The 11915-nt window shown below is 36.8% G+C and overlaps 1 protein-coding gene across 1 annotated transcript; it reads right to left on the bottom strand.

The window, feature by feature from the left end:
* Positions 1-2150: 2150 nt before the first annotated feature.
* Positions 2151-9875, bottom strand: LOC140448977 (uncharacterized). Its single transcript, XM_072542117.1, has 2 exons — positions 4984-9875; positions 2151-2694 (listed from the first exon to the last, which is right to left on the bottom strand). The coding sequence occupies exons 1-2, from the start codon at positions 9873-9875 to the stop codon at positions 2151-2153; spliced, it is 5436 nt and encodes a 1811-aa protein (XP_072398218.1).
* Between the last annotated feature and the right edge of the window lie 2040 nt (positions 9876-11915).

The raw sequence follows: 11915 nt of genomic DNA, 5'->3' as shown, positions 1-11915 counted from the left end.
CCTGAGGAAGCTTTTAAATAAATAGCGAAATATTGAGTAATTTAGAAAAAAGAAAGATTTTTATTATAGACCACTATACCCGATAATTTGAACGTATTTATATATATATATATATATATAAATAAATATATATATATATATATATATATATATATATATAAATAAATATATATATATATATATATATATATATATATATATATATATATATATATATATATATATTGTTACGAACATGCATCAGCGTGGCCCGTGTAACGGTTGCATCTCGAAAGCGACTAGAAGATTCCGGCGATATCAAGTGTGAGAGAGAACAACCCATCACGTAGGCGAATTAGAGGTGGGGCTACTTAAATTATTCTAGAATAATACTTTTGGTATATATATGTAACGATGTTATGAGTTAGTTTAGTTGATAAGAGATAATCGTGCTGTAACTTTATAAATAAATATATTTATATAAATTTGAACCGCTCGTTTTATTTAAAAACGTTACAGTTGGTGTCCGGTGTGAGGATAATATTGATTTATTTAAATAAATAAATTAAGCAGTGACTTTTGAAAAAAACTTTTGAATTTTTGAAAAGTATTGTCCGTCGGGAACATCCGCGTAGTTCGGTAGTGATCTTTGTACGAAAGAACATTTAAAAAAGTACGTGTGTGCCTGACCAAAGATGCTGCTAGTAGAACTTTCAGTAAAACTGTTGCGTCAGCAACTAGAAGAACGCGATGAAGACTGCAGCGGGCCCAAGAAGATACTCCAAGAACGACTAAAGGCTGTTCTCAACGAGAATGGAGAAGACCCAGAGACATTCCAGTTCCAGTCAGCAGAACAAGCAGTTTTAACGAAAATAAAAAATGTGTCGCAAATGATTGAATAAACTTCTAAAAAAAATAACAATAAATTTGAAAACGTCTCGCAAATGATTGAAGAATCTTCTAGAAAAAAGGATGATAAATTAGAGAACGTTTCCAAAAGATTCGATGAAACATTCGAAAATGTATCTAGAAGGTTCGACGAGACCACAAATAATTAAAGAAATATGTATTCAGAACAATGAGAAATTTGAAGAAGTCTCAAGAACATTCGATAAGATACAGAAACATGTAAACGGCAAGATAGAAGACGTAGAAGAGAAGGTCAAACAATTAGAGACAATGATAACCAACACGAAAGTGCTACCACCAGTTAATACAGTAGCCTTAGATCCGGTAGTGAAAGAAGAATCACTGAGAGACGAAACGACACATCGTATGAGATTCAAATTGCCACCATTTGATGGAAAGTCTTCCTGGTCCGAGCCCAGATGTTGGAATTGTGGTAACGTGGGTCGCATTCGCCGTAATTGCAAGAAAATGATACAACAGTCAGAGAACTAGAACGGGTCGATAAGAAGGGGCAACTGCCGACCTCGAGAAATACAGCCCCCATAGTGACTGTCAACATTACGTCCTCCAGTGGAATTCATAGCTTGTACATCGAGGGTCGTATCAATAATAAATGTAGGTCGTTTTTGGTAGATACAGGTGCAACAAGAACTATTGCACGTCCTGAAGTAGTACGAGTTCATCTTAAATTATCGCCTGCAACAGTAAGGCTTAGAACAGCAATTGGTGAACTAATTAATACATTGTTGGTTGTATCAATGTAAATCTACCCGTTCTACATCAATATCGTTCGATGGAATAAAAGTCCAAAATTATCAACAATAACTTCTATTCAAAAATTACAGGCAGTTTTAAAATGAAATAATTCTAAAGAATATATCGGTGGTAAGTTCACAAAGGTACTGATTTTACAATCTTTTAAATTAATACAAACATGCCACGGCTTCTCCGAAATAAAAATATAATCAAAGCGGGAAGTCGTTAAATTTAATTACACATTCTCGACGTGAGATATAAACATAAAAACCACGTCGCCCTAATATTTAGAATAAACATCTTTTAAGTGCGTCTTATGCTTAATAAGCAATAATACTACTAAAATAATCTACTGAGTGTCTCTGACATCCTCCCACCTGAGGCAAAGTTACAATAAGAAACGTGACTCACAAACAATCAGAGACAACAACATAAAAAATAAAAGAAAACCTACTACACAAGAAACAGAAACAATAACACACAAGAAAATTAAAACATTCTACAAACTAGTTCATAAAAAAGTCAGTATATCTAGCAGATGTTTTAACCTTACGCCCATTCCGCGTAACGTAGCGCGTATCACTTTTGTGCGTTTCGGGTACTCTGCTTTTAGACACTCCCGTCTTCGCGTCATCACACTCGTTTGCACTTTCAACCGCACGCACCTCAACTTCTTTCCACTGGGCTCGAGAAGAGATGCCTGGGTCGTTGTTTCCCTCAGAGTCCAAGTTGTTCGAATTGCCCTCTCTTCGGATAGAATTGATTGTGCATTCCAAAGGGTACAAGCGTTGCACAGGTCTCAGAAATTGTCCCCTTTCGGTATTAACTCTCACAAGTCGCACTTGCTTATCTTTTCCAGGAAGAAGTTCGACTACTCGACCAAGTGGCCAATTGATTCGCTTATCTTGATCATTGCCAACCAAGACCATGTCTCCCACTTTAACTTGTTGGCTACTTCTTCCTTTAAACCATAACTTTAACTGGCCTAAATACTCGTTGCGAAACCTTCGTCGAAGATCGTCAACCAGTTTTTGTCTGTACACCACTTTCCTAAACCAAATTTAACTTAAAGATGCAGTAGCAGTAAACAAACCAAGACACGTTATCAACATTATGAATATTACGAGGAGCACTCCCAAATCACGATTTACAATGTATAAACGTACATGATATCCACCTCATAAACTATATAAATAGACATCGTATACGAAACTCAAGTATTAACAGCATACCATATCATTTAGTAGTCCTTGTACGCGGAAGAATTGCTATAACTTAGTTGGACCACTGTTGTTCTAGTGATAATATTTTAGCCAGGGCATGCGTCAGGGAATTATAGTGCTTGAATTTATTCATTTATATTTATAATAAATATTATCATTTATACTTTATGATCAGAAGAATAACAAAGATAAAATTAAATTAATAAATGTTAGAATGAGGTTTTCCAACAACATAATATGTGAATTCGTTATTGTAATGCATTGAATTAATAAAATTAAATTAAATATGTAAAAATTGAATTAAAATTAAATGTAATATCTAATGGCGGTTTCCCACCAAAATTTTAATTTATTGACTTAAGGAAGGCCTCTGGCTGAGTTCAAAATAAACAACTGATCGAATCCTAACATGCGACATAGAAAATGAAAGGGGATGGGATAAAGATAGACAAAACAAACAAGACGACTACCACAACGGCACGAAACAGCATCTTCGTTATTAATGGACGTATAGTTACATACGAGATATCATAAGACGCTATGGATGAAAATATATATACTATAAAACAAATTTTGATTATTGACTCAAGGAAGGCCTCTGGTTGAGTTCAAAATAAACAACTGATTGAATCCTAACATGCGACATAGAAAATGAAAGGGGAGCGGATAACAATTATATTAATATAGACAAAACAAACAAGATGACTACCAAAACGGCTTTACACAGCATCTTCGTTAATAATGGACGTATAGTTACATACGAGATATCATAGGACGCTATGGATGAAAATAGATTTACTATAAGACAAATTTTGATTTATTGAATCAAGGAAGGCCTCTGGCTGAGTTCAAAATAAACAACTGATTGAATGCTAACATTCAGCATAGAAAATGAAAGGTAAGGGGATAAAGATTATATTATGATAGACAAAACAAACAAGACGACTACCAAAAGGGCACTACACAGCATGTTCGTTATTAATGGACGTATAGTTACATACGAGATATCATAGGGCACTATGGATGAAAATAAATTTACTATAAGACAAATTTTGATTTATTGACTTCAAGAAGGCCTCGGGTTGACTACAAAATAAACAACTGATCAAATTCTCACATGCGCATAGAACATTAAAGGGGAGAGATAACGGTTATATTAAGATAGAAAAAACAAACAAGGCAACTACCAAAAGGGCACTACATGGCATCTTTGTTATTATTGGACGTATCGTTTAAAAAAAATTTACCGTAAGACAAATTTTGATTTATTGACTTAAAGAAGGCCTCTGGCTCAGCAGAAAATAAACAACTGATCGAATCCTAACATGCGACATAGCAAATGAAAAGGGATGATATAACGAATCTATCAAGATTCGTTATATCTTGTAATGTAATTGATTTTCTATCTTAATATATTCGTTATATACTTCCTTTTCATTTTCTATATCGCGTAATAGGATTTGATCAGTTGATTATTTTGTACTCAGCCAGAAGCCTTTTTAGTCAATAAATCAAAATTTGGCATACGGTTTTGCTTTCGTGTTAAATTATTAAAACAGAAGTGCCGCTTCTGGCGGCACTTCTCCAAGTGCAATACCTTATTTTTTTTAATACAAAATTTTCGTTTATGAAAACATTTTAAGTTAAGGTATATCCGTATTCAAATTTACGAAATTTATGTAAAATGGGATTTCAATTTCTGGTAACATTTGTAATCTGGATCACGTGAGTTTTATTGTTTTTCAAATAAAAACTGAAAACATAATAATAAGTTACTACTTTTGATGCAAACTAACACACAATTTACTTTAAAAAATAAGTGTATTTGATGTTTCGATTTCGATCGCTTAAGTGTCAAAACAACGTTGCAATTACTGCTTTATTATTTTTGTCAAACCATAAGTTTCTTTTTATTTTACAGTAGGAAAGCTAATTTTGAATTTCCTTGAAAATAATACTAACATTGTATATTTTATCTTCGTTGTTCATAGTAAACAAATCTTTAATTGTACATACTGTTTTATTAATTTGATAGGAAATAGGACATATGAAAGCAAAACCGCACGCCTATGGAGTCTGACGTAGCATAGCCTGGTTTTGTTTACTTTTAATGCACGTCGAATTTGAATGAACTGTAGATAGAGCCTTTTGGTCAACAGCATCACAGTCTGGAACCCCACTCTCTGTCTGGTCTCTAAGAAACATCATGGGTGTTAAAGGTATCAAGTCGTTTGAGTCATTAGAAGAGGTAAGTGGCCTTGAATTGATGATGGCTTCGCAATCGCAAATTACCGTCATTAAACTTTCGTAGTCTAGCGAGGCCTGCCCTAACACTTTGCGCAATAACTGCTTCAAAACCCCCACAAGTCTTTCCCAAAATCCTCCCCACCACGCGGCCGTAGGAGGGTTAAATCGCCATTGAATACGTTCGACACTACTGCTCTCGGCGATTTTCTCAAAGTCCACTCGAAGAAAGGCATTTTCAGTACCAACAAAATTGGTCCCATTATCACTATAAATAGTCTTTGGACGACCCCGTCGGGCAATAAAGCGTCGTAAAGCCTGCATAAAACTAACAACCGATAATGCAGTACAAAGTTCAAGGTGTACGGCACGATACACGGCACATGTGAAGAGGCATACCCACACCTTTTCCCCAGTCCTCAGATATAGAGGGCCTGCGAAATCAACCCCTGTTATTTCAAACGCGTTGGCATCTCGAACACGATCAACTGGTAATGGAGGTGCACTCACGATAAAAGGTTTGGCATTTTGTCTCTTGCACACGACACAATTGGAAATTGCAGATTTTATAGTCCGACGTCCTGCTAGAATCCAATAATTTTGACGTAATCTGCTCATAAGTCCCTGTGTCCCACTATGACATGATTTTAAGTGTTCTCTGAATATAAGCTGATTGACTAAAAAATGTTTGGCAGGCAAAACTATGGGAAATAGAAAGCTTTTACAGTCGCTTCTGTTACTGATCCGTGACTTTAGTCGAATTAAGTCATCATCATCTTTGTAAACGTCCATGCCACATAGTCGTTTATCGTTCTTATCGCAGAAGGACTCCTTTTGCACTATATGAAGAACAAAAATTTCGGCTCGGTCAATTTCCTCGGAGCATAAGTGACCTCTGAGTCGATCTTTATTTCTTGAGTTATGAAGAAATCGGAATATCCATGCACACATACGGAGAGTCTTCAGATATTGGGAAAAGTAACCAAAATGCCAATCATCTAATGACATCTTCGAATGCTCATCATTAATTAATGTGGCAACCAATTTGACCTTCCTCTCTTGATTGATCTCCTCTTCATTGTAATCCAGATCTACTTGAGGATCAATCGCCAGGTCCTGATAAAGCCATTGTGGCCCCTCCCACCATCTTGATTCGAGTAACTGCTTGGCTGAACAACCCCGCGATGGAAGGTCAGCAGGATTCAGTCTACCAGGAACGTGGTGCCAGTTTTCACCATGAGATAATTTCCGTATCTCTGACACACGATTCCAGACAAATGTGGACCATTCCTCGGGTCTCCTTATCCATGACAGTACGGTGGTCGAGTCACTCCAGAAAAAAGATTCCATTTCAATGTTGAGGCTTTCCTTGACAGTAGTATATAGCCTTACAGCAATCACCGCAGCCATTAACTCCAGACGAGGTATTGACAGCTTTTTTATTGGGGCTACCCTTGATTTAGCCGCTAAGAGATGTACGAATACACGCCCGTCCCTAATTCCTCTCAAAAATACCACAGCGGAAGAGGCTTCCTTGCTGGCATCGCAAAATGTATGAAACGTCCAGTGTTCTGCTTCCTCAGTACCAGCGTTTATCCACCTAGGTATCTTTATTGCATTTAGATAAGAAAGCTGTTTTATCCAGCTACGGAAAAGAGTTTCCAGTTCCTCGTCAACCGGCGTGTCCCATCCCAGTTGCTTCTCCCATGTTTTCTGTAACCACAGCTTTGGTAGTAGGGTGACTGGGCAACTGTAACCTATGGGGTCAAATATTCGTTGTGCTTGGGATAGCATCAATCTTTTGGTTACCGATTTACTTAAAATCTGTTCGATATCTTCGTCGTCTTGGTTTATAGATAAAGTGTCATCCAGCTTGTTCCACTTAATTCCCAGAACCACCGTAAAAATGTTAAAGGAATCATTTTGAACTTGGTGAGTAAACTCCCACCCTCTTAAGTCGAATTTTCCTTTAGCCATTATCATATTTGCCTCTTTGATAGAGGTTTTCAATTCTATTTCACTAGCAACACTAGTAACACAGTTGTCCACGTAAAAACTGTTTGACAGTTTCTTAACAGTATCTGTAGTAAAAGAAGCTTTCGAGTCATACTCATCCACAAGTTTTGACAGATGATATTCTAATGAAGCTCCCAACAAGAACGGGCTACTGTTGATTCCAAACACTACCCGTCTATGACGAAACACTTTAAGGTTGTTCTCCTTATCATACCATAGAAATCGAAGAAAATCTCTGTCTTTCGGATGTACACTGATCTGTAGAAAAGCTTTGCTAATGTCTGAAGTTACTCCAAATTTCTGCTGTCTGAACCTCAACAAAATAGCGGGAATTAGCTCAATTAAATTCACCCCCTTTTCTAGACACTGGTTCAAAGAAGGGCTATCCTTTTCTCTGGCTGATGCATCGAAAACTGGTCGTATTTTCGTAGTAATGCTACTTGGTTTAATCACTGGCCGGTGTGGTAGGTAATGGGCTTCCTGGTTCCTTTGCTCCTCCACTACCTCCTCAATAATATTGTCATTTAACCACTCTTGAAATACTTGGTCACATGCCTCAAAATAACCATCCTTAGTAATCTTCTTCACCGTGTTATCTAATCTACTTTTTGCCAAGTGATAGTTACTAGGCAGCGCTGGATGTCCCTCCAACCATGGGAGCCTAACTTCATGTCGTCCATCGGTGTCAACAGAAATGGTTTCCAGAAAAAGTTTCTTTGCTGCTAATGCGGTTTCATCGCGAGTCTTCCTTTCCATTGGATCATTTATGCCTAGTACGTCGAGCTCCCAAAGATTCGTAATAGGGGCATTATTGACAAAAAGAGAGAGCGAGATCATAGATAAGTTACTATGCGTTTCAACTGGTATCTTTCCCATTAGAGTCCAGCCTAATAGGGTCTCTATCGCTACCAAGTTACAATTCAAAATATGTCTTCTTCCAGTGTAAAGTTTGCCCGCGATATCTGATCCTATCAAAAGTTCAATTGGAGTAGAATCATATGAGTCAGATATTTCAATATTTAATTTACGAAGCTCTTCCGTCCAGGGCCCATCGAATATGGAAGATACACTATTGCAAATAACAGCTTGATCCAGTGCTTCAAAGGTACAACTATAAGTATCGTGATTTAATTCCACGTCATAGCAATCATGATTTTGCATCAAATTACTTCCTCCGAATATCCCATGATCGAGACTAATTTTTCCTTTTGACTGATATCCCAAAAATTTAGCTGTCGCCTTCAAAATATATGATTTCTGCGATCCAGTATCAATCAATGCTCGCACATGTCTCGATTTACCTAAATGAGTCATTTTTACGCGCAGCGTCTGCAAAAAAACCTGTGTGTTCGTATTAGAACTATTCACAAGTGCCTGATCGACTTTCGCTACCGTATCATCTTGTTGTTTTTGCTCCAAATTATTTGCCTTTGTTCTATTAAATGAAAGTGTCGGACACATTAGAGAAACATGTGATCTACTACAAACTAAGCAACTTAAATGACCTCGACATTTTCGAGCTTGATGGCCAATTTTTAAGCATCGAAAGCATGCACCCTTTTGTGCCAAAATATTTCTTTTTTGCTCGTAGGTCAACTTCTGAGCTTTAAAGCAGCCAGTACTGTCGTGCGAATTTTGGCAAAAAAGGCACTTCGTTGTCACTTCTGAATTTATTAGACCCATTGCCGTAGAAAAGTTTTCTTGTGGTATCCGCGATTTCTGACTAGGCCGTTTAACATCTCTATTTGCTGCACTAGGTAGATCAAAGCCTTCCACCGCTAAAGAAATGTGCTGTTCATTATCGACTTCCTTTTTCAAAAAGTGCATGAGATTGGTAAGTCGATTTTCTATACTAGAAACGCCCACCGTATTTATAAAAGCTTGTGATCCAGCGACCTCGGGTCCCTCGGGAATACGTTGCCAAACTCTCAATAGTTCCGATGGTAAACACGATTCTACTAACGGAAACAGCATCGCCGCGTAATTATCTGATTTTATCCCAAGTGTCTCTAACGCCCGTAATTGAGTTTCGAGATTGTCGTACAACAAAGATAGATCCCTTTTATTGCCAGACGAGGTGTTATTAATTACTAATTTTAGCAACTCCCGCACGTATACCTCTATTTGCAAATCATCCCGCCCGAATCGCGAAAGAAGACAGTCTACCATTTTACCATAATTGTTCCCAGTGGCTGGAAAACTATCAACTAACTGTCTTGCCCGACTACCCATTAACGTACATTGGACCAGATATTCCACTTTATCATTTAAATCTATATCCGGATCGTTATGTATCTTTGGAAACTGGGACCAGAAGGGCAACCAGTTTCTGATATTTCCATCAAACTTCTTAAGTTCTAGAGTAGGTAATTTAAATTTACGCCTACCTGATCTGCTGCCTACACTACTTTCCGAGGCCATGGAGTCTACCTCTTCACCTGGCTCGTCCCGCGGCTTCTGTAGAAAATCCTCAGCCTGTGTGTTCAGGTCGGTAAATTTCCTTAGATAATCTTCGCTACCATCTATCTCTGCCAACAAGTCTGCTTCACTTTCATCACTTTCCAACAGACACTGGTATATATCGCTGTCAACTTTCCTTAGATCCTCATATTTTTGTTTCAAAATTTCTAAGGTCACCACGATTAAACGTACCTTTCCTTCCGGCGCCGACAACAGCTCTTCCAACTCTTTCGCCGATTTAGTAAAGGTGGTACGGAGTACTTTACGGTGCTTTTTGTTTTGATCCATGATTCACAATGCACACTTGAACAAACTACACACGTTTTGAAACCTAACCAAATTGCAAACGCAAAAGCGCCAATTGAAACCTAAATAAAATTTAGGGGTGGTATATGGAGAAGGAGATGATAAATTAGAGAAGAACTAGCAAAGAAGTTATAATAAAAAGAATGGCTTAGCTCAAAAGAACACAGAGACACAAAACCTCAAGCACGAATTCGGGCTAGCCTCACTACACTAGAATTTGGCTTTGAGATAAGGGGAAAAGAGATCTTTTTATCCAAAAGAATACAATATAATAATGCACCGGAAAATCTGGAACTATAAAAGGGGTAAGATAAGAGAATATACGGAGATGCCTAGGAAAATACTGAAAATGGGCGCCAGCTAATTTCTGAAGGAAATTAACAAAAAAAATAAATGAAGTTATGAACAACAAGGAATAAAGTACTATTGATTTAATACCCTGTAATAATGTTTAAAAACCGAAAAGACACTATTGACCTTGTTCTGCTATATTATAACTGTAAGCAGGAACTGAAATAAAAGCAAAACTACTTGTAACAAATATATTTATAATATTAACAACTAACAAAACTCACCTATATATATATATATATATATATATATATATATATATATATATATATATATATATATATATATATATATATATATATATATATATATAGAAAATATAATTACAGTAGTGGGGCTACGGTATGCGAGGACCAAAAAGCCACGACAAAATTAAATATCCCCACTACTGGGCCAAACGAAAAAGTGTATTAGTAAATCTATAATCTAAGTCCATGGGAGAAGCGAAATCTTAACACTAAGGTTAGTTACGAAAGTTAAATCCTAGATAGGTAAGGTAGGGAATATAAATACTAAAAAAAAACCGTGACGGTTATACAAAAGAAACTACCTTACCTAACAAATATACGACTAATATGTGTCGAAGCAGCTAAACACCAGATCTATGTGTAAGTGTTATGCTTACACATAGATGCTGGGAGATATCTAAAGTGATCAAGTGTGATGAGTATGGCCAACAGACTCGGAAAGATATATATATATATATATATATATATATATATATATATAATTTTTAAAAACCCTGATACATAAATTTCTTCCCTTCCCTTTTAAAAACCGCTATACAAAAATCATGAACCCCTTCCCTAATAATGAATCTAATTTAATTAATTAATAACTATTTACCTAACTTTTTATAGATGTTACAAAAACTGTAATAAGTACTAACCTTGGTATATGCATATACAAAGTTGTAAATGACAAGAAAAACCTTAACCCTGAGAAACTTGTTATTAATGTCTGTCACAACACTACAGCTGTCCTGGTTAGGTCCCCTTAAGACTCTGACGGTCCTTGAGGCTCCGAAAAAAACGAATGAAGAAGAACGCTGTGGTTCTGGAGACAATCGGTTCCTGGTTACCAATGGGTTGAAGTAGGTGTTTGGTTAAACTAATTATAATATTAAACGTTATCCTAATCGGGTGAAATCTGGGTTTTAAATGATTATTTCGGTAGATTTGGAAACCGGGTTTTAAATATTCATTTCTGAAAATTTGGAAGCCGGTTTTTTCCAATCAAGATTCTTTATCATTTGTTCCAATTTCTCCCTTGATGTTCGGGGATAATATTAAATCCAATCCCAGATTTTCTACCCGATTTTAAGACGAAAAGTGCCGGTAAAGGCTTGGAGAAATAAACCTCTCAGTGTGAGTTGTTGGCCAAAACTGACCTTAGCTGAGCGCCTCTTGACCTGTAGTTGTTACACTTGCGCATCGTTCTCGTCTATTGCCCATAAACGTTTCATAAACAGGATTCTGAGGGGTTTTAGGATTTTAATAATAAATTATATTAATTAATTATATGTTAGCAGTTGTGACTGCGGAACAAAAACAAATTAAACGTGCGGTCAAGTGTGTCCGGTTAGATCACTACACTTTCGGCACACCCGGTATACTCAAAAACGATTATTCCCGTAAACTGCCCGTCCTGTCACGGTCGCCAAATGTTGGT

Source organism: Diabrotica undecimpunctata, chromosome 8 (genome assembly GCF_040954645.1).
Source record: "Diabrotica undecimpunctata isolate CICGRU chromosome 8, icDiaUnde3, whole genome shotgun sequence".
Taxonomy (NCBI): domain Eukaryota; kingdom Metazoa; phylum Arthropoda; class Insecta; order Coleoptera; family Chrysomelidae; genus Diabrotica; species Diabrotica undecimpunctata.
This window is presented reverse-complemented; position numbering and strand designations above follow the sequence as displayed.

Bases quoted from the DNA above. Each gene is read 5' to 3' on its own strand.
- LOC140448977 (XM_072542117.1), bottom strand. From the start codon at position 9,875: ATGGATCAAAACAAAAAGCACCGTAAAGTACTCCGTACCACCTTTACT. The intron at 2,695-4,983 runs GTGCATTAAAAG...AATTTGGTTTAG, and splicing joins ACAGTTCATTCAAATTCGAC to GAAAGTGGTGTACAGACAAA.